The sequence below is a fragment of the Rattus rattus genome, chromosome 5, assembly GCF_011064425.1.
Source record: "Rattus rattus isolate New Zealand chromosome 5, Rrattus_CSIRO_v1, whole genome shotgun sequence".
Classification (NCBI taxonomy): Eukaryota; Metazoa; Chordata; class Mammalia; order Rodentia; family Muridae; genus Rattus; species Rattus rattus.
This window is the reverse complement of record NC_046158.1, coordinates 111,595,261-111,622,381: the sequence shown is the minus strand read 5'-3', so window position 1 is coordinate 111,622,381 and position 27,121 is coordinate 111,595,261. Positions and strand designations below refer to the sequence as shown.

Sequence of the window (27,121 nt, the reverse complement as noted above, 5' to 3'; positions counted from 1 at the left end):
CTCAGCCAGCTTTTTTTGGAGCCTGTGAGGCTAGCCTTAGTAGCTGTCACTGTCAGACTCTTCCCCAGGGTGTGCACTGCCCCATGGGGCTGGAGTTGTTTTGAGGATCACACTAACAACAGACACAGCACTCTAATACCTCTCTGCTTAGTCTCTTTCTACTTTGCCCAGCAGCCAGCAGCCTTGGTTGAGCTGTCACTAAGACCCCTGTGGGTCCTCCCCATCTCTTACTTCCTCCCCCTCAGTACTGACACAACTCCAAGCTTAGGTCCTAAGGGGATTTCTGCACTTCCCCCAGGTGGTTTACCACACACCTCAGTATCGCCATGGGAACATCTCTTTGTGGGTGGCTTTACTCTTCAAAGGGGATTGTTCAACTGAAGGCTATTATACATTATAAAGTTTGATTAATTGGCTTTACTACTCCCCAAAAGATTCTGGCAATCCATATTCCTAACAAGAATGTATGGATAGTGCTTTTGGCATTATTTCTTAAGAAAACAACAACAACAATGACAATGAAGCAAAAAAATCATAATCAGACCCAAGGTGTCATAGATTATTTTTGTTGTTATTGTTTGTTTTCCACAAAAAAGATTAAAAATTTTTTTAGATTTTTAATTTTATGTGCATATGTACACGTATGCACATCTTTGTTTCATGTGGGTTCCCTTGGAGTCCAGAAGAAGGTGCCACATACCCTAGGCTAGAGTTATAGGCAGTTGTCATCCACTAGATGTAGATGCTGGGAGTTGAACTCAGGTCCCCTGTAGAAGCAGCAAGTGCTCTTAACCACGGCCACCCTTCTAGCCCTTCTCTAAAAGTGAGAAGTTTTGGTTTATTATTTAGGTCTATAACTCGTTTTGAGTGGACTGTTATGTATCGTGGGACATCTGTGCCACATTCTTTTCTTAGGAGAGAATAGCCTTTCTCCTGACTGCCTTTCCCCTCTTGTCAAATGTCAGCAGACTGTTTCTGTGGTCTTTCTTCTCTGTTCTGTTTCTCAGAAAGACTGCTCTTCCTCTAACACTGGCCGTATGTGCCAGGCTCCCTGGTCTCCTATGTGACCCTCTGACTGCAGGATGGGGCACTGGGGGTGTTTATTCATGGGCTACCTTATCTGGCTTCCCATGGGCTCTGGGAGTGCAAACTTAGGTCCTCACGGTTGCCTGGCAAGTACTTTACCTCCAATTTCTGAATTTTCATCATAAGGAGTTGAAAATGTTGAATGCTCTCTGCTTTTTTGGGAACGATCACATGGTTTCCCCTATCCAGTCAGTAGTATAATGAATAATGTTGATTTGCAAATATTGAACCAGTCTTGTGTTACCAGAAAGAAATCCTTTGACTATATCTTACTTCTTTAGTCCCTGCTTACACCCGTGTCTCTATCTATACTTGTATGCATTTTTTAAAAAAACGGGCCTGGCCGTGTAGTGAGACTGCCTAGAGCAGCAGTTCTCAACCTGTGGGTCGTGACCCCTTGCTAGGTCACATGTCAGATATCCTGCACATCAGATATTTACACTGTGATCCACGACAATAGCAAAATTACAGTTATGAAGTAGCAACGAAATTACTGTTATGGTCGGGGGTGGGGTCACTACAACATGAGGCGCTGTATCAAAGGGGCACAGCACCAGGAAGGTTGAGGACCACTGGCCTAGAAAATACTATGTGGCTCGGGCCGGCTTTGGTCCTCTTGTCTCTTTCTCTCATACTTGATCACATCCTGCTCATTTTTAATTTTATAAATGTTCAGTCTTTGGTGTGAGAGCGGAGCCAGCGAACAACTCATAGGAGTTGGTGGTGTCTGTGGTATGAAGCCACACAAGCTTGCCTCATTCCTCCACAGCCGTGGCCTTGCCGGGCAAGGTGAGGACGGGTCCCTCCCACCCCAGTTTGCTTTCAGCCTCCTGCAGTCCACCAAGACAACAGTGCGTGTGTTCTTGCCCACTGATCGATGCTTTGTGTTCTGTGTAAGAAAATCCCCGAGAGAGAGAGAGAGCTGCATCTCTAAGGAGGCGGCTTCAAAAGAGACCAAGAAACGGCTTACTCTATGATGGCAGGTCTCTGGCGGTTCTGAGAAGTCAATTGTCTTCCATGGTGCAGCGTTTCCCTTTAAGTGCCATCTTCGGAGCTCCTGGTCTGTGAAGTTCTTGTGAGATTGCAGGAATGGATGAAGAGCCGTTCACCGTCGGAGCAGAGAACTTGGCGTACATTTCTTGGTTGAACCCCAGCCAGGGCGAGTGAGTTAGCACCGGAGCTCTAACTTGTTTCTTTAGCTACTAGTCAACGGGCTCCATGTTCTACCTCCTTTCCCAAATCACGGACATGTTAACAACAGGCGAGTATTGGATTAAGCAAACTTTAGGGTTTTGCCGGGTGAATAAGGGAAGAGTCCACGGTGTGTGGAAGTAATTATGAAGGTGAAAAAGACAGAACAAAATGAAGCAAAACAAGACACCTAAGCTTAGTAAACTAGGGAGTGAGGGAGGGTAAACAGGTTAAAGGAAAGCCGGATGTGGCATGGCCTGTAATCTCACAGTGATTGCTGTGAGCTGAGTTTGGGGCTAGCCTAGGCTAAACAGTGTCAAGCCAGGGTGCCACAGAAAGACTCTGTCCTGACCCCTTTGCCCACATAGCAAAATGGTAAAAAAGATAAGCTTGTGATTCTAGCTACCGAGGAGACAGAGGTATGTGGGTCCTGAGTTCAAGGCCTGCCTGGGTTACATGCTAAATTGGAGGAGAGCAAGGGAAACTTAGTAAGACCACATCTCAAAATAAAAAAAAGTAAAGGGGGTTTGGAAATATAATTCAGCTGTAGAGTGCTTGCCTGGCATGTACAAATTCTCTGGTTCCACAATAAAGTCGTTCTGATGACCATAGTACAGTGCACATGCACTCTCCTCTCTCATACACACACCCACGAGCACACATTAACTCGTACTGTACTGGACGTTAAGACCTTTTTCCTTGCCATTATTTCTTAAAAGACTATAACAACTATTCTCATTGTGTTAGATATTATAAATAAATAACCTAGAGGTACTGAACTGTACAGGAAGTTGTACACTACTGAACACAAACACTATGGCATTCATAAGGGACTTGTGCATATGTGGTTTTGACCTCTGTGTGGGATCCTAGGAATGAGTGTACTGTCCTGGAAATGCTCTGACTTTTGACATAATCCCTTACTCTTCAGCTCACATCCCAAAGACTCCACGATGAGACTGAGTTTCTGCTTTGTTTGGTTTTTGAGGGAGGGTTTCTCTGTGTAGTTCTGGGGTCCTAGAACTCACTCTGAATGTCCCTGGTTTTGTTTTTACCTCTCCTACTCCCCCGCCCAAACCCAGTGTGACTCCATCATCATCTTATAGACTAACTGCCCCTTGGCACCTTTTGTGTTTGGTGACCTTGGAATGCTTAGCTTGGTGGCCTCCTCTAACTGAACCACACTGAGGGCTGAGCTCATGTGAGGAATACTCTGTTGAGCATTAAAGGTGAGGAATCCAAGTCCCTCTCTGGTATCTTTAACAGGAAGTTACCCCTCTCCCCTCAATACCACACAGAGCATCTACCACCTAGAAATCATGGTGTCACCCCTTCCAGCTGACAGCATTTCCTGTCTGCCCATCTGCTGCGGTATGCCTGCCTCTTACACACGGCAATCAGCAAAATCCATGAGCATCAAGACTGGAAGTAGTTAGAGTCAGCCACTGCCTTGGATCTTCTGGTTGTCATGGACACGAAATTTTCTATTGTTAGTAACTCTGGTCTCTATGGTGAGCTAACACTTGGAGAACCTAAGAAAGGCAAGACAGACAATTGGATGTTGAATGGAGTGGGGTAGGGCAGATTTGGGAGGGACAGACAGATGGAGAAAAGACGAAAGTAACACATTCAATCTCCCCTCCCCCAATAAACAATATATTTCAGATTAGGCTGAAACTTGCTCTAGATCATCCCATCTGTTCCTGCAGAGGCTGTAAAATCATTCCCTCCCTCATCTAATTCACTGATCACTGCCCCACAGCCCCTCCGTCTTTACAAATGACCAGGTGAGTGTTAAAGGTGAGAAGAGAAGACTCAGTGAGAAGTCCATAGAATCCTGTGCTGGAACAGCAAGGGATGTGCTGTGCATACACTCTACCCCTGTGAAGGGATCCAGGACAAACTGGGTGGGTGAGACCCAGATAGGACCCTCTAATTCAAGTAATGACAGATGAGTCGGGTGTTGGTGGCACGTGGGGAACTTGGTCTGCCCTTTGTCTGGCATCCACAGGGCTGTCCTTTGCCAACATAAGGCTTAGGAAAGGAGTGGCATGTGCTGAACTTGGACTAGCCGACTCCCTGAGCACAGCTGACTGCGACATTTGAGGGCTCGGTGTCCATATAAAAAACCACATCTAGTGACAGTTTTAAGTTTAGGGAGTCACGCAAAAAACCCTAAGTTTGCATAAGCCATTAAAGACCTCAGAGGATACACTGAAAGCTATTTGGAATCACTCAAAGGAGGTAGCATGGCAGAGTTCCAATGTGAAGTTCTGCTGTTCTTACCCAGGGAGCCCAGGATCAGGGTATGTCACACCTAACATATGGCTGAAATATCTATATCTATTTCTCTCTATATAGATAAAGATATAGATGATATAGATTATGTAGATATGTAAATATATAGATATATAGATAGTATTGATAGATAGTATTGCCGACCAGAGATATTAACCAGCCTCTCAGGGACTAGACAGAGTCTTCAGTAGAATTTTATTATGTTAGCTTGACTGACTGATTTCTTAGAAGCTTGAAGTCAGTCTCCAAATCAGCTGACAGTGCCACCAACATCCTTGCCCTCTCCCAACACCTTGTGGGTGGCCCTTCTGCCATGCACACTGTTAAGACTTAACCTAGTGTGATCAGCCAGAGCTTAGATAAAAACAAATTGCCACCAAATTTGGCATAGATGGCCTCTCAGAGGCCAACACAAAAGCCAGACTTTTTGTGCAGGGCCAAGCTCACTACACATTCGCACAGCCAGCTAGAAACAGAAAGTTAATTCATCCAGGGAAGAACAAAGGTCCTTTGTCAGGAGAACACATGACGCTGATTTCTTTCTCTCTCTTGCCTGGTGGGTCAGTCAAGTTTTATGTCAACTGGTCCTCAAGCCTAGGAACTAAGGCAGAGATACTCAAACTAAGTCTCACTAAGGAAAATTGTTCCCTACCCACAATCCAAATGTCAAGATTGGCTGGACTTTTCTTTGAAAAAATTAATAAAGAAGAAAAAGAAGGCAGACATGGTGGGTAATAACTAATACCAATCTTATAAGGTTGATGCAGAAGGATTGCTGTAAGTTTGAGGCCAGTTTGGGGAACACAATGAGTTTTAGACCACCCTAGGCTACAGCCTGAGACTCTGCTCTTAATTTTTTTTTTTATAATACATTGAGTCTGGCAGCTAAGAAAGTATTTAATATCAAAGAGGTAACCCTTTGTTGATCTACCTTCAAATCGGCTCCCAAGGGCCTGATGGAATTCACATTGCAATGGAGACGAGGGGTGTCTGTATGACCAAGAGAATTTAGCATAATCAACAATCTATCACTTCCGAGATTAGGGTATGAAGACATAGTGGCTTATTTAGTTTGCACTCTCTTTTGTTGGAGAACTCAAGCGTCCATGTGGCACATGAACTGAGGAGGAGCCCACATGAGGAGGAACAGGATGTCCTCTGACCAACAGCTGGATGAGAATCCTTCTGAGTCAGCCAGTAAGATTCCCACAGTGGCACCCTAGTCAATATCATGAGATACCCTGAATCAGATCTATCCAGCTAAGCCACCCCTAGATTCCTAGAGTGGTAATAAGTGCTTATACTGTTTCAATCTGCTAAATTAGGAGACAATTTGTTATAGAGCTACAGATAGCAAACACAGTGATGGAGTGGAGGGGAGACAGAAGAACCGGAGAAAACTGGAGACTTTTAGGAGACTAGACCATGTGTCAGCACCCAAGGGAGAAATCAATGGACAAAAAGAAAGACTGCAGACACAGTGTGGGGAAAGGGACGTGTAGGAGTGTGAAGGTCCTGGGAATGAGGGCGAGGGGAGGTCTGGAAGCCAGGTGTGGGGTCTGGCTCTAGCAGGAGTAAGGGGACTTTGCAAAGGTCTCAAATTCCCATTTGTCTTCTGGTGCTTTGGCATTTCAGATCCTGCTGTAGAAGCTATCCTGGATAGCTTAGCAAGAGAAATAAGTGAAGCAAACACCAAGAGGAACACTGTGGAGACCAAGGATGAGCCCGAAAGCAGTAGAAGAATTAATATGGCTAGTAAAAAGCCATTGTAGGAATATGAGACAAAATTACAGGCCAAAACACTGGAAAATGCAGTTAGGGTGATAGCTGACACCTCAGAGGCCAGGCTCATTGACACTATGCAACATATTCCAGGCTAGTCTGGGCTAACTTAAACAAGCAAAACTGATTTTCAAATAATAGCTTCTTTCTAAGATCAGTTTTTTCTCTAATGATCAATTGCTAGAACTACTTTATAGATAGAGAACTGAGAACAATAGAGGAAGTGGGCCCCTGGGTTGGGTGTGTGTGCTTCATGGATTATTCTGTTCAAACTCCATTCAAACCAACAAAAGTGGCATGGTCCAGTATGGTAAGAAGCAAGAGAATGATCAAGTGTGGCTATTTAAACCCAAGTTGACTAAAATGGGTAAGACTAAAAGTTCAGAGCTTTAACTGATGTCAAAGTTCCCAGAAGTTGTGTTTGACAAGTAGCTGCCACATTGGACAGCACAGGATAGAATCTTGAATACTACGGAATCTCCCCATGGACCAGAGACCTGAGAAAAGGCATTCTTATCCTAAATCACGTGCTTCCCAGAGCACAACAAAGGCAGGCGATGTATCAGTTTATTCTATTAAACTATGATCACTTTGGCGCCAGAACACAGGGTTACGGTTGGCTTTAATATTAACTTGCCACAAACCTCGAGTACGGAGCTTCATCTGAAGAAGTCTCTCGATTACTGTGGTGGTGGGAACGCCCATCCTGATTTGGGGGACATGGTTGAGGCATTCAGCCTCAAGGATCAAGGAACCTCTGGTTCTCAGTTTCTCAGGTGTGAATTAGCTGTTCTTAGTTTAAAGCCATCTACTAAATTCTTAATCTTTCATTAGCTCCAGTCCTCCGGAGAACGACGACTAATACACACACCCACAGTGACATCACAGTAGTTCTAAGTCAGATTCACTCCCGAGTAGAAGCCGACATTCTGAAGTAACTTCCTGCACTGCAAATTCAAATGCCCATTCAGGAACAGCCCAACACCAGTGGCCTCGAAGCGCCAGGGCACTTTAACAACAGGATACCACCTAGTACAATGTGTATCGGGAGAGATAAGTAGCAAAACATGGCTGTCTTCAGCTATGCAGATTAAGTTTTTGATAAACTTAGAGGCAAAAGCAGATCATGTGGCATGCTAAAGAACAGGCTGATCAGCCAAGTGTGGTGGTTTACGTCTTGAATCCCAGTACTTGGTAGATCTTTATGAGTTTGGGCCAGCCTGGTCTACAAAGCAAGTACCGGGACAGACAGAATCATACAGAGATACCCTGTCTTGAAAAACAAAGTGAAGCAAAACAAATAAAAAAAAAAAAAGAAAAAAGAAAAAATAGTCTTATCAGCATGAGACTCTCAAATAGTTGACTCACAGTTGACTCACAGTTTTGAACACCTCACACCTCCCAACTGAAGTGAAGAACAAGACAAGCCTGAAGCCTGCAATCATCCGTGTAATTTAAAACTTCTCTAGAAGTCCAGTATCAGTAATCGCTGAGAAGTAGAAAGGAACAGAGCCAGCATGTTAAGACTTTGGACATAGAGGTGGAGCAATGGTGGCACATGCTCGGAACCTAAGCTCTCAGGAGTCAGAAGCAGGTGGATCGCTTCAAGTCTGAGGCGAGCCTTGGCAGCAAGTTCCCCTTCCCAGTGCGACTACATTTGTATGCCCCACTTTTCTGTTTGTTCCTATTACTTGTGTATTTGGTTGGCATATTGAGGATCCACTGCTGGATGTCGTTAGACTGGGGTACCAGAATCCAGGCTTCAATGGTAACGCCCTGGTAATAATAGGCAGCAGTGTTGAAAGAATCCAGTTCCTTCCAGATTTATCTAGCTCCCAGTTCACAGCTGCCCTCAAACCTATACGGACTAAGACCCTACTTGGGAAAACCATTCTTTGTCAGTTCACATCGTTTCTGCTTCTAGAACAGCAAGGCCTTACATAGTGTGCTGGCTCCTCGAAGCCCAGCCCTGACTGTGGCTATCGCAAACCTTCACCTTCACCTTGTGAGTCAAGTTCCCAGAAGAGGGCCACACCTTCAAATGGAACCTTCTGCAAGACTAATTGGCTAATTAGATCTTGGGTGATTTTGGAGAACTTGGAATGTCCCTAGTACAGAACCAAATGCCTCAGCCATCTTTAGCCACACCCATAGCCTTTGTTTGTCCTTCTTTGTTTATGATCCAAGACCCTTTGTGACGTTGTGTAGATGACTTGGAATGTACAGACCTGGCACTAGTTTTCCTCTGGAATGTACCGGTTTGGCACATCGCTAACTTCCACCAACCTAAAGCTGAGTGCCATCCAAAAGCAACTGGGACCTGTGACAGCAGCTCTGAAAGCCATTTTCTTCTTCCTTTTTATTTTCCAGATACCGTTTCTCTGTGTAACCCTTGCTGTCCTGAAGCCCATTCTGTTGACCAGGCTGGCCTCAAACTCAGAGATCCACCTGCCTCTGCCTCTGGAGTGCTGGGATTAAAGTGTGTACCACTACCAACTGGCTAATGTCCACTTTTCTTCAGAGAAGTCACCTGGATGGAAGACAGATACCCACATAGACCCATTGTGCCCAAGCCACATAGTGTTATTTCCTCGAGTGGGTTTTGGTGAATTTTTTTTTCTGGAACTCTCTTTAACCTCCCTGGCCTTGGTCAATGGTTCATTGGTTTCTTTTGAACTGAGGTTTTTAGGGTCTTATTTGTTCTAACAATGTAATGTTAGACTCCATGTTCACAAAGGCTTTGTGGTGGTTTGAACGAGAGGTCCCCTCGTAGTCTAGGATATTCAAATTCTTGGTCTCCAAGTTGGCGGTTCTGCTTAGGAGGGTTAGGAGGTATGGCCTTGTTGGAGGAAATATGTCATTGGAGACGAGAGCTTAACGATTCAAGCCATTTTGAGTTTGCTCTCCACGCTTGTGTTTCAGATGAGAGTTCCCAGCCTCCTGCTCCTACCCCATGCCTTCCACTTGCTGCCAAGCTTCTGTTTAGCCATCACTGGACTCTTCTCTAGAACCATGAACTCAAACTTCTATAAGTTGCCTTGGTCATGGTGTTTCATCACAGCACAGAAAAGTAACTGATAAACCTCCTTTCAAGACACTGACAGGTGCCCTAATGAGACACGGCCTGTGAACCCTGTGGAGCAGGCTTGTTGGTACTCTGGGAGTGCCACCCCCTGCTCCCACCTTCTTCCTTGACTCCTTCTCTGGGACTCAGTAAAGCTGCCTGCCTGCCTGTGAACTCTTGCTATGGAACTCCTATCCTCAAGAGGTATGAAAAGTCTACTTCCTGTGCCCTGTGGCCTCTCACTCTCAGAGACTCCATTCTCCGTGACGTCTGTCTCTGGTGCTGGAACTGGAATCCTTGGGGTCTGGGGCAGGCTGCTGCCTCTTTGTGTATTCATGGTATAAATAACTCTTCTAATAAACTTATTCCCAAGTAATACATGGCAGTGTCCTCTCTATAACCCCCCGCCCCCACACACAGAAGAAACAAACAAGCAACCCTAGTGTTTGTCTGGACCCTTTGTTTCTTCGCAAGCTTGCTTCCCCAGTGTTTGCTTTAAAGTATCTTCTGCTTTGCTTGCTTTAGAAACATTTTGGTTTCTGATTAATTTATTTTCAGCTTTGTTTGTTTTTAAGACCTTTGGAGATATTTTGGTTTTGTTCTGTCCTTGTAAGATCTGTCCTGAAGCATGGCTGGTGAATTTCCCTGTCTGAAGGCAGATCTACCCTGTTGGTTTGCTTTATGAAAGGTTAAAAAAAAACAGCATATATATCTTTGTTTTACACTTTGCATTGGACATAGCATTTCTGATCCAAAGGCCCCTCTGGGGATTCCCAGAGGGGAAAGTAGCCAGCTGAGTATTGGTAATGACCAAATTCTGGGTAAACAGCTGTATGAGGCAGGCCAGCATTGCCAAATCTAGGGAGGAAATTGTATCCCAGGATGGCACTGGGCCAGCACAGGATACCTGATCTAACAATCTCTACTTCATTATTTCTTTCCTTTCCTTGTAGGCACACAACCAAGTATATGAAATAAAAGTTAGCTTCAATAAATTAAGAGATTAAAAGTTTTGGTCTAAAATAACATTAAAAGACATTTTCATGGGCAAAGACACCCCCTTTCTGCTAATTATTTTGTTTCCTCTTCTTCTTCCTTCCTCCTCCTCCCCCCTCCTCCCCCCCTTCTCTTCCTCCTCCTCCTCCTCCTCTTCCATTTCTGAAACAGGGTTTCTCTGTGTAGTCTTGGCTGTCCTGGAACATGCTTTGAAAACCAAGTTGGTCTTGAACTTAGATCCACCTGCTTCCGGGATTAAAGTCATGCATCACCACACCTTCTGGTAATTATTTCTTAATAATAGAAAGAAATACTTCCTTAAGTCTGTATGACGAACTCCATTTTTCCATTGTGCTAAGCCTTTCTCTTAGCATATTCATCTTAAAGAGGTAGGATTATAAAAGCACAGAATTCACTCGGTTGTGTCAAGTCTCTATGATAATTGTTTTTGTAGGTTGTTTGCGCCATTAACCTGTGCAGCTACTTCAGGATTTTTCAATCATTTTTATTGTGTGCTAAAATTATTCTTTCTAATTTTTTTAGACACCCAGTTAGGATATGCATGTGCATATTTATAAGTGTGAGTATTTTGGTGCTGTACTAAGGCCTGACAAATGCATACTGCCTTAAGAACTTAAGTACTTAAAACTTTCTAAAACCTAGGAAAGTGTTATCTTGGTTTCTTAAAACCTTAAAATGATAATCTATAACATTCAGAGTCATAAGTTAAAGGTTTCGTTTAAGTGATAACTTAGTGATTTGTTTTAAAGATTGATTTATTTATTATATATAAGTACACTGTAGCTGTCTTCAGACACACCAGAAGAGGCCATCAGATCTCATTACAGATGGTTGTGAGCCACCATGTGGTTGCTGGGATTTGAACTCAGGACCTCTGGAAGAGCAGTCAGTGCTCTCAACCACTGAGCCATCTCTCCAACCCAACTTAGTGTTATATTAATAGATTTTAAAAAGAATTTCCTTCTAGAACAGGCTCTAAATAAAAATCCTAAAGTTTCTTTTTTTTAAATATTCTTAATGTAAAAGTACTACCCATAAGGTTTTTTTTAAGGCTGGTGAAGTGGAAACTTAAGGCTCTTTGGAAAGTCAGTTGTGTTGAATGGTGTTTTGTTGGGGCGAACCTGTGAAGGAGCATTTTCCTGAAGCAGACACAGGTGAAAGGATGTTCTGCTAAAGCGAGCACGTGAAAGGACGGTAATGAAGGATTCTTCTCTAAAAACACGCCATGTATTGGTTTACCTTACCATGCACTGTTGAGCTCCATTTGTTGGGACTCCATGGGAAAAAAACACACCAGAAACTTCTGGTGGTGTGCTGGGGGCTTCTTGCCACTTCTGTGGACTCGAACCGACTGGCAGAGCGATGTCAGCTGATAAAGACCTGGAGAGGACATGTGCTGTTTGGAGGGAGTATAAAAAGCACTCAAGGGACTGTGAGAGGGGCCTGCCTGTAGACCTGGCTATGCAATGCTTCCTGGTGTTGCACCTTTGCTGATCTTTGCTTCACTGAGAGAAGCACAGTCGAGAACCTTTCTAGGCATCTTTGTTGGCGCTGCGTCCTCCTGCTGACCCGTGCTGATTCAGCTGAGGCCTGACCATCCCTGCTAGGTCATGCCGCTGCTGCTGCTCTCCCAACGTGATTGAACTGGACTACTGGTCTACCTGCGAAGGGTTTGAGAGTGGACTACTGACAACACAGATGGGATTTGCTTCATTTCTAAACAGGTCCACTTCCCCCATATCCTAATAACCTTTCTTTCCCTCTACCTCTGGTGGGTGGTGGGCTAGAGGGGAGGATAAAGTACTTAAGAATTTTTCATTAAAAGTAGGGTTGAGGAAAAAATTAAAGCCTACAGGCTGGACTGCATGTTAAATAATGGACATGTATGTTTGCTGAAGACCTTCATGTCTCTCTTCACAGCGAGGTGTATAGGAGATGTTTCCCTAATAAACTGCAGCATTCAAAAATCTTGACTCTTAAAAATCTATTTCCGTGTATGACTCTGTGTGCACACTGTCTACGAGGGCTGCGTTTGAAGTGTCATCTTGATACGAAATTGACTTGTAAGTAAGTACTCATGTAAGCCACACCTTCCTTCTGGTTCAGAGTAAAACTAAATTTTAAGGGAAAAGGTCTCAGGTCCAGGGGCCCCACCATGCTGAGCTTGGCCTCAAGACCCAGCCCAGTTAAAGAGTCAGAAAAAAAATGGCAAAGGGGAACTGCTGATGGTTTTAATTTAAGGAATTTTTTTAAAAGGCAATGCACACATAATCGCACAGTTCCGATCAAGATGTTATCTCCTTGATCCTCTTCTCCATTCTGGGTCTGCAGCTTGGTCCCTGCGGCTCGAGGGCACCATCTTAATTGTAAGAGATGATCGCTCCTGCTCCAGGTGCAGTAATTCCTATTGGATAATTGCTCCTCCCTCCCCCACATGCTCAGCTCTCCATCCCAAGGATTAAGAGATCTCGTGTCTCATGCTTTTATATTTATGAGTGTGTAATTATAAGCAATTTAAGGATTTTTTCCCTCCACTGCTGCCTCTATTGTCAGTCTCCCCTTCCTCATCCTGAGGTCTTTGAACTTAGGCCATCAGGTTTGGTGTCAGTATCCTTACACATTGACCCATGTCAATGGTCCCAAGTATTGATATTTATTGATTAAGTTAATATTTAGGGCGTTCTACAGAACAAGTATCAGTGATTAAAGAACTAATTAAACACTATTTGCATTTTTTGCTAAGAAGAAGGGAATGGACAACACTACAGACTCTTAGAATCCATATTTTATTTATAACCATAAATTAAGAAGAAAGATTTGCTTGTGCCTATAGCCCTATAAAATTCTGATTTCTAACAAGTCTAACCTTGTTTTTAACACTATTATCAATAGTTGGTGTATAAGCAGACAATCTTACTGAAAGAACATTTAAAGGAATACTATATATTGTTATCTATTCTTTCTCTACTCTAGTTTTATTTACCTTTCTGTGAGGAGGAAGCCCTGCATGAGTGAAACTCCGGGTGCATAAGTTCTTTGATTTGAGAGTTACCTGTTGGGCCTCCAATACTGATCAGTCCATGGTAACTTGGAAAAGCCAGGGTCAAGAGGAACAGCAGTGCTTTCCTTGAGACTCTTAGTGAATATGAAGGATCGATCAGGGAGTGCAAAGACTAGCAACTGTGGCTTCCTCCTCCCATGTGTTTACAGCTTAAGACTGTTCCTCTACAGACACCTGCAACCAAGACTAACCAAGCCCTTCCCCCGTGCTGTACATAATAAACATTAGGGTCAGAGTTGTGGCAGTTGGAGGACTCCATCTCACCCCAGCTTCATTGTGCCTGCCCTTTCTTCATCCCCTTGCCACCTTGGCAAGTGTTCTAGAACCCATGTCTTGAGAATTGTGTCTCCTTTCGAAACTAAAATCTGGTTTAATATCTACGTAATGCAATCGATCAAGTCAGTACCCACAGGGATGACAATTTAGATACTGAAGGTCAATTGTTCCTGGAATTAGAGTCAACTGTTCCACATGAGGTTATGGCAATGGAATCAAACCAACAAGAAAAGAAACCTACTAAAATTAAAAATAATAGATTTATGTAAATACACCACATTTAAAAGATCATCCATATAATACAAATTACTATAAATACAGAGGTAACTGAATAGTCAATCTAAGTTTTTTTTAAATGGGTAAATTCTATTTATTTAAAATGTCTGTTTCCTGTGTATGTTACTGCCACTTTATAAGGTCAGACGATGTTCTTGGTTATTTTAATTTTAATGTTACTCTTGATACATGTCACAAATTAAGCTCAAGAGAGGATTAAAAACATCAGATTTGGATCATAGTGACTGGTAGAGTTTAATGGTCTGACCAAGGATTGTTTGCCTTAATGGCTTTATTGATTTTCTCCTGAAGACTGGTATGCCCACAAATCTGTCTTATCTACTTGACATCCTAGGAATGAGGCTTCCTGGTACAACCGACGTTATACTAATGTGTGGCTCCTGCATGCACAGGATGTGACCCTTGGCCAATGGCAGCTACTGTGAGCACAGCTGCTAGAAAGAAGCCGAGCGTTCTGGAAGCCTGATTGGCTGCTTAGGGTTTCTGATATTGAGACACTGGACTGTTGCAGGTCCAGACCCAATTAGACTTTATCTCGGGCTAGAGTTCGAGGAATATGGCTGCTCTACCTTTGCAAGAATCTGTTGACTACAGTGTCTTCTAACTGACCCAATTTAAGGAATTAATTAATCTATGTGTTTTATTTTGGTAGAACATGGATAATGAAACACAAGGAGCAAAAGATGAAGCTCCCATCCCATTCTACTCCTAGGTCACCACTTAGTTTTAGAGTAAGGCCCTCCGTGGAGGGACCCCAGCAGCAGGGAGGAGAGGAGACCTGAAAGTATGAAATAAAAGGCATATCGGGCTAAGAACAGGCCGCCATCAGAGGAAACACAACTACCACCAGGGAGAAAGACCCTAAGGAACAGAAGGTGATGAAGGCCTGTTCCAAAGTCACTTAGACAAGAACAATGTTTTTATTGCTTTTAAGCTAGAAAGGTAGAGAAAATGGTGTACTGGGACAGTGACTTCCTTTTTTCAAAACCCGTGTAGGATTTCCTTGCGTTGTCAGTTTGTGTGAGAGCTCATCCTCGTGTGTGTGTGTGTGTGTGTGTGTGTGTGTGTGTGTGTGTGTGTGTGTGTGTATTTCTTTCAAACTATTTCAAATTGTTCTGGGGAACAGGAGAGGTTCTGGTCTTGTCTGGCACCCCCATATAGAGCTGGATTCTGGCTGTCTGAAAAGCCCGATGGTTCACTTGAAGGCGTGCTGTTAAAAGGCATAAAACTTCCTACCCATCAAGCAAAATGCAGGCTGATAGTTAAACTTATTAAGGATAATTACATCATTTTCACTTAAGGGCATAAATCAGTCAAATAGGTAATTTAACTTGGCAGACATCAAAATTACATTTAAATAGCAGCAAAAGGAGACAAAACACAGAGGTGAAGGTTGAATGAGCTCAAAGACCTTTGCCCATCTTTGTAAGGCTTGGAAATGGTCCCTGTCACTTGGTATATCCCCCCCCCCGTGTGCTTCAGGGTCATCTGAAAATATCAGCCTTTGATGGAGTAAGGGCTTTGTTTCCATTCAGGCTTAGTTAGAGACACTTTTTGGGTCTTTGGTTTTTGAGACAGGGTTTTGTCTGGTACCCATTATGTTTTCTGTTGTTTATTCTGAGGTTTCCTAGCAACGTGGGTTGAAGCAAAGTTAAGAATTACAGTTCTTTTGGCTGAAAGATGTCAGAGTTGAGAACGAAAGCAGAGGTTCGGATATTTCACTAGCTTGGGCATCCATCTTGAAGAATCAGGCTTCACCGAACTTGGAAGGGGAGAGTAGGATGGGGTAGGAGAGAAGGAGTGGGTTACAGCATTAGTGCTGTGTGGGCCTTGAGGCAGAAGTGCCTGTTCACGAGAGCCTTGTGAACCCGTTGTTAACACTGTAAGAATTGTGCAAGACAGTTAATATCATATTGGCATCTTTAAACTGGCTGTGGGGGGAGTATCTGTAGTGCAGAGACATACAGGTGCTAAACTCCTCCCTGGAGAGCAGATTGTTAAAGACAGTGTTAGCATTTGTTGGCTTGCTACTTCTTGCCTGGAGTACAATGTTTGGCCACATCAACTGTGTTGAGTTGGGATTATGAGCTCTTTGCAACTCCTCCCCTTGGTTTTAATCTGCTTAAGGCATCCACCATGTAGTTTTAGCTGTATTTTTCATAAGGTTGGACTGGAAAATGAGGCAGGTGGGTAGGTTTTACAGGTAGCCAGACTTTCCTGACAGAGGAGATGGAGAGGAAAGACACCCTACTCCTACCTCCCATTTGAGTGAGGAGTCTGGGGACACAGGAATAGCCTTTCTTTATGTTCACAGGACCCAGAGACAAGGGAGAAGTCTACCATTAGTGCCTCATTTTCAAGTGTGCCTCCCCTGACTGAATGGGTCCCACCAAACTCAGACTACTTCTGTCACCAGTTGCCATTTCTTTATTTCAGTATGCAAATAGGCAGGAGGTGTTAACCTCTAATTTAGTTTCAGGAGATGGACATGAGTTGTATCCTATTTCACTCAATCATAAGGTTAACTTTAGCTTTTTATCTATGTTAGTATCCTAGCTAGCTTTGTCAACTCAACACAGCTTATAGTCACCTCAGAAGAGAATCTTGTTTGAAGGATTTCCCAAATTCGGTTGGCCTGTGGAAATGTCTAGGGGTATTATCTTGATTGTTAATTGATGTGGGAGGGCCCAGCCCATTATGGGTGGCATCATTCCCTAGGCAGGTGGTCCTGGGCTGTGTAAGAAAATTTATTGTGAGGCAATAAAGAGCATTCATCCATGGTTTTTGTTTCAAGTTCCTGCTCTGACTTTCTTCATCAGGAACAGTAACCAATAAACAGGAATAAGCCCGTTCTATTCTTAAGTTGCTTTTGATCTGTATTTTATCATGGCAACAGAACGAAACTAGACTAGCTGGTGAGGCACAGGTCAAGAAGGAGAACCACTCTTGAATTATGTTACCAGACACCCTCAGGATAGGGAGGCAGACGGATGTCACTTCACCTACGACTGCACCAACAATGATAACAGTAATGACCATTAACATGTATGAAGTGTTTGTTGTGGGGCAGGCGCTGTGCATTTATTTCCTAAGCCATAAAGTATCTCCTAGTGTGAATACCAAACAGGTGAGCAACGAAGACACACGGGGAGGTTACACAACTCACCCAAAGGCATGGCTGGTAAGCGGGATGTGAGTCCTAAGCCAGATGTTTCTTACTCCCTTACAGTTACCACAGAGAAAGTCATTAAGGGCAGCATCGATAGTCAGAAAACCTTTTGTTCATTTTGGTTGGATTTCAGCTATTTTCAGTGTGAATTGTAAACCGATTTATTAGGTGGAGAAGAATATGTGTCTGCAAAGAACCCACCATAAACATTTTGTCACTTCCTCTATTCTAAATTCGTGCAAACCGAAGTCGGTACCATCAACCTCATACGAGAGCATGAAACGAAATCCAGAACCTTGTAGCTTCTTGCCCAACATCATCCAGCCATTCGTCTGAGGGCTGCAGAGCAGGTTCCCTTTCTCTGTATCACTCTGAGTCAACAGCCAACCTTCTCTGCAGTCTTGTTTCAGGGAAGCTGGGTGTTGGTGTTTCCTTTCAACCCACTTTGGCATATGTTGGCATAAGTCACTGCAGGAGACATGCCATCTTCCCCCAGGGACAGCTGTTCCGTTATCTACAGAGAAGAGCAGGAACTGGTCCTTGCAGCTGCTGTTTATGTCAAGCCCTGTATGCATAGCCTTATCAGAGACCCCGTCCTATGAGCTCCATCTTGCAAGTTGAAGGAAACATCAAATTTTGTTGTTTTGGTAAAAAAAAAATAGCATTACCTTTATATTTGATAAGCAGTCACAATTCATCTTATTATTTTTTCCCCAACAGTATGGGCAGATGGATTACTTCCAAACATGCAGAAGAATGAGGAGCTAGTAATTTAACGTCAGATCTGTTATAGGTGAATCCAGTGAGGATATATAGAAGCCAGTGGTGCATGGGCTCCAAGTGCTCAGAAGCCTGTCTGCCTTAGAGTTATTATTGCCTTAGTGAAAGCAAAATGGTAGCTCAGTGACCAAAAGTAAGTTGGGGAGAGTTTATTTGGCTTATACCTTCACAGCATTGCTCATCACAGGAAGGAGGTCAGGACAGGAACTGAAACAGGGCCGGAACCTGGAGGCAGGAGCTGAAGCTGAGACCATGGAGGAGTGCTGCTTACTGGCTCGCTCAGCCCACTTTCTTATAGAATCCAGGTCCACCAGCCCAGGGGTGCCATCCACACTGGACTGGGCCCTTCTCCCCGAACACCAAACAAATGCTCTACAACAGGATCTTCGGGAGGCATTTTCTCAATCGGCTTTCCTTCCTTTCCGATGACTACAGCTTGTGTCAGGTTGATAAGAAACTTGCCAAGCACAGATGGTGTGTCAGACCATGGAGCTGTGAGAGGGGCCAAGGAAGCAGAGAGAAGAGGCAAGGTCCCAGAACTAGTAGGGAGAGGTTATCTCAAAACTTATATAACATTCCAAGGTTGTTTATGTAAAAACGAGGACCACATTCTGTCTTGGCATCCCTAAAAGGTTCTCGGTGGCAGCATTGTCCCAGAGTCTTTGCTTCTCTTTCCTTGTAAAGAACCACACGCCTGGCAGAATGACTCTTGTGAGCCACACTTGGGCAGCCAGTTGCTTCCAAGGAGCATTAACTAAGAACAGCTTGATAGCGGTAGTGGGGGTGGTTGTGGGAACCAGCTCATGAACTAAGCAGACACACAGGCTGCACAATACCTGGCAAAATCCTGGATAAAAGGCTGCCTCTGGAGCTGGAGAGATGGCTCTTCAGGTAAGAGGACATGTTGCTTTTGCAGAGGACCTGGGTTCAGTTCCCAGCTCACAACCATCTATAGCTCCAGTTCCAGGGAGTCTAAAGCCTTCTGACCTCTGTGGGCACCGGACATGTGCATGGTGCACATACATACTCACAGGGAAACCTTCACCCGTAAGGTAAAATAAATATACCACAATAAAGATAAATGACAGGATGACACAGGTATCTTATCTGTTGGAAATCCTGTGTCTTATGTTTTGAAACCAGATGTGATGCCTCCCTCCACCTTTGATCATTTTGCCCAAGATCACACTTGGGTTCTCTCTCTCTCTCTCTCTCTCTCTCTCTCTCTCTCTCTCTCTCTCTCTCTCTCTCTCTCTCAGTACCTGCTGCTTTGTCTTCCCCCATCTTCATCCAATAGGCTCAACGACTTCTATTGTGTGCTGTCCCCCATCCCATCCTGGCCTAGGGTTCCAGCTGTTTGTTAAAACAGCTTTGCTCCAGGAGGATCTGGGAATTAATCTGCCATGGTGTCACCATGGCAACATATTTATGTATTGCAAATGCCATGAGCCTAGGGGGCCAGGATTTTAAATCATCTTTATCTAGTGTCCTAGCTAGAGATTAGCAGCAGATTATGTTGTAGAACAGAGAGCAGGCTGCTTGGGTTCTGGGCAAAGAAGCTTTAGGGAGCAAATGTCTACTTCTCCTTTAGAAGGGACTGCGAGTCTATTAAGGTCTTGAGGACCAGCAGACCCTTTGGGGCTCATGAGATGTGTAATGATCTCTGAGAAACAGTAAGAGAATCCTCCCCCTCTGAATAGAAGGCAGGAGCGAAGATCCACCCCACGTGGCTCTAGGTGACAATTCTTTCACACCCACACTTGTGATGCCTTTACGCTAGAGCTGGGCTGGGAATTCGAGTCCAGTAAAGTCAGAATGGCATGAGAAAGGAGAAAGGAGAGAGAGAGAGAGAGAGAGAGAGAGAGAGAGAGAGAGAGAGAGAGAGAGAGAGAGAAGAGGACCACAGGTGTGTGTGTCAGAGAAGTGTCAGAAAGAGAGGAAAAGGATTACAAACTGTGACGGTAGCAAACACCACAGAGGAAGCTTTGCAGGGGAAGGTGTTCAACCACAGGAATGTATGGGACACAGTGGGACAGGCTGGCTGGGAGGTAAGCAGGTACAGGGTACTCTTAAATCTATTTGTGTGTGTGTGTGTGTGTGTGTGTGTGTGTGTGTGTGTACATACATGTAAGGAATGGATCGCCCCTGAGACTTGAGGTCAGGGATAGCATTGTTTTAAGATGGGGGGGTCATGCATTTGCATGCTGAGACAGAGCAGACAGAGTTCCTTCATAGAAGAGGTCATGGGAGCAGGAGGGAGGAGGGTTAGTTGCTGTAGGAAAGTCTGCAGAGGTTGTGCAGGCTCAAGGCAGACTGGCACCCTCAGCATTTTGTCAACGTTGGGCTGGGATACAACCTAGGGAGTGAGGAGCTCAGGCTGGGAGTACTGAAAACAATGCCCAACTAGGACCACTGGCTCTTACCTGGCTCAGCTCCCTCGAGCATTGAGCCTGTTCTTTCTGGTTGGCTCTGGTTCTGGGCAGATCCTGTCTTAGGAGCCACTCCTCACCTCATGCTCCTGCCTCAGACACAGCCTCTAGAGAGGCCTCAAAGGACCCTTTCACTTGGCCACTCCCATGGCAAATCCTTTCATCCTGTCCAAAGAAGTGCAAACCCTGATGTGGTAAAGACACTTCACTTGAAAGCATCACTAAAGAGATGTCAAGATCGAGGTCAGAAGGACAATACTCTCAAAGACTAAGCAAAAGGGTTTTGTTTTGCTTTTCACAGGGAAGATTGAATTAGTACTGCTAGGAAGAACCCGGATAGGAAAGGGGGTGAAGGCAGGCCATTGTGGGGGGATGGGACTATCCTTCTTGGGCTCTTAATTTCATTAATAGAACTTAGAAACAAATCTATTGTAAACAAGTAGCCTTACAATTTCATTAGTGGACAATTTCACTAGCTACAGAGAGAAATAGATCAGGCAAGCCATGGGTCTCAGCAGTTGTTAGAAAGAGCGTGATAGAAAGCAGGAAGCATTAGTAATGTTGGGGGACAGGGGTGGAAGAGGAAGGAGACTTTGAGAAACAGAGCGAGGAAGCCCCCAGCATTTGGGAAAACATGTTTAGGTTTCAGTCAGTATCTGAAAGAAAAAGAAGAAGAATAAAAGGAGTAAGCTGACTTTTAGACTGAAAGCTAGCTGTGGAAACTGTGGAACCCACTGCTATGAGGAGCATGAGCTTCCAGGAAGGGCAAGGGCATTATTTCATTAGGGGTGGTAATTATTCCTCCCTCTCCTTATCATGGCTTTCAATTTCCTGAGTGTTGGTCTTTTACAGCCCCGGATGGGTTGACTCTTAAGGGAGGAGGCAATGCACGTAATGTTCTAATCTTTGGAGTAGATCAGAATGTCATCTCCACCCAGGTCCTGTGATAGATTCCATTCTTTTTACAGGGATGACTTTCTTTAATGGGCCTCTACAGAGCCCTGATATCCTTAATGACCTCTAAAACTATCATAACATTTCACCTCAAGAGTTAAGACTCTCAAACCACTAGACGACGATCTGAAACTGGGCAGTGGAGACTAGCTATAACTCATCCATCACAAAAGCTTAGAGGACCAGCTCCAAAGATGTCCAGAGGGTCTAGCTTCTGGCCTGGAGTTTGGGTCACACTTTGTACACAGCCTCCAGGCAGGGCATCTCACTTCTGAGAAGCTGGATAAGGAATCTGAGCCCTCTTCTGACTTGCCTGGTCTCCAGCCGAGACACAACCAAGGGTATTATAAGAATTAGAATTGTGTTCCTAGTCTTTACCCCTAAATCTTCCTAATTTCTATATCCTGTTCTCATCAGCATAGCCTGTCAGTGTCTGAGGATGCTATACTTAGGGCATCTTTTCACCAAGAGGGCGATATGCTTCTCCTGTTGAAGGTAGACCAAATTTCAGAGACCTGTAGGGGAGTCGAGAACCTTAAGTGAAGTCTGATTGTGTTCTGATTGATCAGTAGAGACAAACAGGTCAGGGAATAATTTATCTTGACGCCTTTCCTTCTTCTTCCTTTCTTCTGTTCAGTCAGTCTTGCTATATAACTTAGGTTAACCTTGAATTCGTAATCCTCCTACATCAGACTCTGGAGTGCCGGGATTCTAGATGGAAGGTACCATGTTAGGTTAGTAAATCATTTAGGAGGCTATGAGTGGGGATTTAGATGTCCTTTGGCGTTGTCTGATGGCAAGAGGACAACAGAAACAGAAATGTTATCCAAGTCACAGGGACAGCAGAGATTTTTTTCGTCGTAAGCCACTTCTCACTCTCGAAGAGGCAGAGTGTGGGATGTGAGTTCTTGACCATCACTATTCTCATGGCCAGAAGGCACAGGTATGATTGAGCATACCACCCACCGGTTTCTCAGCCCCCTCTCTCGGAGCAGCAGATGCCACTGTTTCCAGCAGTAACCCTGAGGGATGGGACATGGGGCTGCCACCTTTAAGAGACCCGTCTATACAGTGTGAGGTTCTGGCAGTGTGGTGGCCAACATTTTGTGCAATTGCTCTACCTTGTAAGTTTTTGTAAAGTGTACCCTGTCAGCTAATACTCCCAAGATGGATGGCTCCCTGGAATATGTGTGCTGTTCTTAAAACTGTTTAACTACATCTGTTGCTCTTACGAGATAACAGGTCACAAGGCTAACTGCTGATTCTGCTTCTGTACCAAGTGCTTGATTGCTCAAGCTAACCGAGACGTCTGCAAGGCATCTGTTTAGCTTTGCCTGCACGTAGGCAGGCTGTGTGCTAACTCAACCCCCAAAGTGTAACCTGTGGTTTTTGCCTTTATAAACCCCAGACTAACAACAGTCAGGGACACACTTTGAGAATCCCGAGTCTCTGTGTGCATCTGGCTAGTATCTCATAAAGCCTCCTCTTTGCTAAAATTCACTCATTGTCAGACTTCGTGAATCCTGAATGACCCCTGGTCCAGGACATCTTGAGACTCCACGGAGATCCAGGCGTCCAGCCTGATTCACGTTTTCCTGACCAGCCTTGACCAGGGCTCCTGGTGTACCCAGAGCCAAGACTTTGCTTAAGCTTAAGGAGCCACCAGTCCTCAACGCCTAGATCCCACTGAGGAGCCCTGAGACCCTGGGAGACTCTGATCTACTGAGAAATTTGGATAGCCTAAAGTTTAGAGGCCGCCACTGACAGGTTCTCCACGCCTGGATTGTGGGAAGGTGGCATCGGAAGCCCTCTCAGAGGTAAGGCCATGTTGGTAGCATGCATTTGTCTATGAGACTTGAAGAAAAACTGACTCAGAGTGAATCCCTGAGTCAGAGGGACCACTGGGCACTAGTGCTTCCGTATGGAGGGAAGGGAAGGCTGAGTAGAAGCAGAGGTTAGCGGCCAAGTGGGAGAACACTGTTTGCTTTGTGTGTGTGCATTACTTTGTGTGTCATTTCTTGTCCTTGAAGAAATTGAAAAGATGGGGCAAAAAAAAAAAAATCTTCCACCTAGAACCCTCCTTGAAGTCTGACCAAGTTGCATTTTAAAGTCTTCCAGAGAAAAGCCTCTGAGAGAACAGAACTATTCAGGAAAACTAACTACCTTTTGCTCCCTCCGTTGGGCTTTGTTTCAGGAGGGCTGGCCAGCATGGAAGGCTCCTTTAAACTTTCTCTTGTTTACAGAGTGCAACAGGAGGTCTTTAGAAAACCAGGTCACCCAGACCAACTGGACTACATTCTAGCCTGGGGATTTCCTGAGAAATTTCCATCCTGGATGGGAGAGTACCAGCCAAACCAGGCCCCTAATGCAACCAGTTTTGTTTCAGAAGAAAGAAAAAGACCAAGGGGTAGGATAAATTTCAGCCTCCAGTCCAATCATCCTCACCCTGTACTGCCACCCTGTGTGGCTGGGGCACCAGCCAGGGAGAGGAATGTGATGTTCGAGGCACTCCTGAGTCCGCTCACGCCCGGGGTGGGTCCTCTTCCTGACCCCAGTCTCCTAGTCGTTAGTATCTCTGATTCTGACCCCCAATCCTCCTCCTGTCTCTCAGAGACTTCATCCCTGCCCGCTCTCCCTGAGGTGATAGAGTCTCCCTGGCTCCCTTCTCAGGGCATATCCTACTGTGCCCCTGGTGCTACTCTCTGACATGCTTTCCCCAGATCTCTGCTTCCAGCTATCCTCCCTTAGAGAGAGCCCCCCCCCCACGGGGACCATGAAGAAAGACAGGAAAGGCCATCAGTCAGTTACGGTATGTGGTTCCTATTCTACTCGTGTGGTCTGTTTAACTAGAAACTCCAAAATCTCTCTCTCTGAAAAAACCCCAGGCTTCATCTCTCTGCTAGAAACGGTGTTTTATATACACCACCTACATGGGCAGACTGTCAGCAGCTACTTCAAACTCTCTTCACCACAGAGAAGAGGGAGGGAGTCTGATGAAAGGTTCAAAGGCCATCATTTTGGGAAATGATGGGAGATTAGCTATAGATCTGGTGACAACCGGAGACATTTTTCCTTCCCTGCAACCAGACTGGGATTCTAATTCCCAGGGAGTCTGTCTCTTAACCTCTTTCACCAGACTCTGTAGGGGAGTCTTCGGGTAGCAGCTAAGTGCACCACAGTTTGTCTAAAGTAGGTCAGATAACTCAGGGCTTAGATGTGTCACCATCTGCTTTCTGGTGCATCTTCTAGAAGGTCACCCAAGTCACACATCCCATGGACCAGGAGGTCCCAGAAAACTTGGGCACTATCAATATAGCTTTTGTTCCTACATCAGCATCAGATATTAGGAGAAAGGTTTAGAAAATAGAAGGCTTTGAAGCATGGGTACTACAGAGCTAGTCAAGATGGCCTCCTGGGTATACAAGAATAGGGTCAGGCAGACTAAGAAACTAGCTAAGATTGTGGTGGCATCTTGCCAGGGAGAAGGACTTCAGTATCTAAGATTTATGAAAGAAGGACCAAGGCTGTGGGAAATGGATGCTAAGAGAGATACTCCCCTAAAGAAAGGCCAATGCACACACTGCAAAGAAACCAGCCATGGGAGAAACAAATGTCTCAAACAGAAGCTTGAGGTCTGCATTAGTGCTCCAGCTGGATACAGCCTGAAGGATTGGGTTCAGTCACTGCCCTTCCCACTACCTCCAGCTCAGGACAACTCTGAAGTAGGCAATGTTTCCCATCAATTTCCTGGTGGAGATCAGAGCTGGTTACTTGGTTTTAAAGCAAGCAGGTGAGCCAATACGTAAGAAACAGATTTGTAATACAAGGAGCTACTGGTTCACAAATTTGTTGTTGGACCACCAAAAGAACTGTGGGCCCGGGAAAGGGGACTGTGACCCACTCTTTCTTGGTCATAACTGAGTGCCCGTACCTTCTGTTGGGACACTCTCTGCTCCACAAGCTAAAGGCAGAAATAGAGTTTGTAAAGGATGAAATACCCAGGTTTGGATTGCTATTGTTCCTGAGATCAGACAATGGATCAGTCTTTCTATCTAAGGCTACTGAGAACAGTTCTGCTGTTCTGGGGATCAATTACAAGTTATATTGCACTTACCATCTACAAAGTTCAGGACAGGTAGAGGGGACAAATCGCAACGGTAAAAAGACCTTGACTAAGCCAGGCATGGTAGGACACACCTTTAATCCAAGCACTCGAAGGCAGAGGCAGGCAGATCTATGTAAGCTGGAGCCAGCCTGGTCTACAAAGTGAGTTCCAGGACACCCAGAGCTGTTACACAGAGAAAGCCTGTCTCAGAAAACCCAACCAACCAACCAACCAACCAACCAACCAACCAGACAAACAAAAAGACCTTGACTAAATTAACCTTGGAAACTGGCAAAGCATGTGTGAGGCTCCTCCTCTTTGCCCTTCCTAGGGCTCGAAGTACTCCTCATGTGAAAGGGTTAACTTCCACTTGAAATTTTAACCTCCATCTTCTTCAATCTGTGCAGGCTCAGCAGCTGACTCAGGACGCTGTGACCCCTTCATTTAAGGCTGCTCTTAGAGGTCCACGGCTTTGACACACCCTTTCCAGGATCAAGAGACACCACGCTGAGACACCAGGACCCTGTTAGAAGAGACCACGTCATCATCCTGACCATCCCTGTGCTGTCAAAGTAGACGGAGGGAGTCTGCACCTGGATACATCACTCTCAGGTCAAGTGTCCCACTGGGAACAAGACCCAGTTAAAGAAAAGTGGACTGTCACCAAGACCTGCAAAGATCCACTAGAGATAAGAGTACCATGGGTTTTAACCTAATGATGTTGTTTTGTCTGGCTCTATTTCCTTCAGTCCTTTCCTGGAATCTTAATTGGAAACCCCTAGCTCCCCAGGGTCCTAAATTGGCCAAACCAGTCCTTAAGGCATGGAAGTTCCAGGTGGTTGCCTTAGACAATCACAACAAGACCGTAGCTTCTACCTTCTGTCCAGTGACAGGATGTGCTAGTACTATAAGCCTCACCTTTGATATAAGGGACACCTGCCAAGGGAAATGTATACAGGACTTCTACAATGCTATGATGTCTCCTATATATGTTTGTTTCGTATATGAGCAAACTCGCTCAGACTGTAAGGACCCAAATTATGGAGGATGCCCACACTGGGGCTGCAAATATCATAGTACTTGGCCCAGGTGGGGAGGAGAAAATCCATCTAGACTCAACTCAGTTGATTGGCATACGAAGGTCACCTACTCGATCCCTGACCCTTGGGATGACAGATGGAGAACAGGGGTTGAGGGTCATATCTACAGACATAATGAGAAGGATACAGGCTATGACAGGAAGACTAGGATACGCATCTTTAGAAGTTTAGACAGATTTATTCCTCCAAATTCCTCTATGTGATGCTAAAACCAAACCAGCTACTATACCCATACCTGGTCCTGTTTCTGATGTCACAGGCTGACATCACTTTGTACTACCACCACCTTTCTCTCTCTCTCTCTTCCCACTTACCCTACTTCTCCGACCTCCTTTGAATTCCTAATGACATGTTACTATCAGTATACTTGCTCATGAATGTTACTAACCCAAATGTTATGCCTGATTGTTGGCCCTGAACCCTACAAAACTCTCACATTATGTAGGACTCACTGTACATCAGAAGCCCATTCTGCCACTCCCTTGGCCAATTGTCCATGGGTGTGTCTTTCC

The 27,121-nt window shown here is 44.8% G+C and overlaps 1 protein-coding gene across 1 annotated transcript; it reads left to right on the top strand.

The window, feature by feature from the left end:
- Positions 1-22,838: 22,838 nt before the first annotated feature.
- LOC116901006 (putative endogenous retrovirus group FC1 Env polyprotein) lies at positions 22,839-26,812 on the top strand. The gene is made up of 2 exons (XM_032902610.1): positions 22,839-23,221; positions 25,917-26,812. The coding sequence occupies exon 2, from the start codon at positions 26,210-26,212 to the stop codon at positions 26,810-26,812; it is 603 nt and encodes a 200-aa protein (XP_032758501.1). The 5' UTR covers positions 22,839-23,221; positions 25,917-26,209.
- The last annotated feature ends 309 nt before the right edge of the window (positions 26,813-27,121 follow it).

Bases quoted from the DNA above. Each gene is read 5' to 3' on its own strand.
- LOC116901006 (XM_032902610.1), top strand. From the start codon at position 26,210: ATGGGTTTTAACCTAATGATGTTGTTTTGTCTGGCTCTATTTCCTTCA.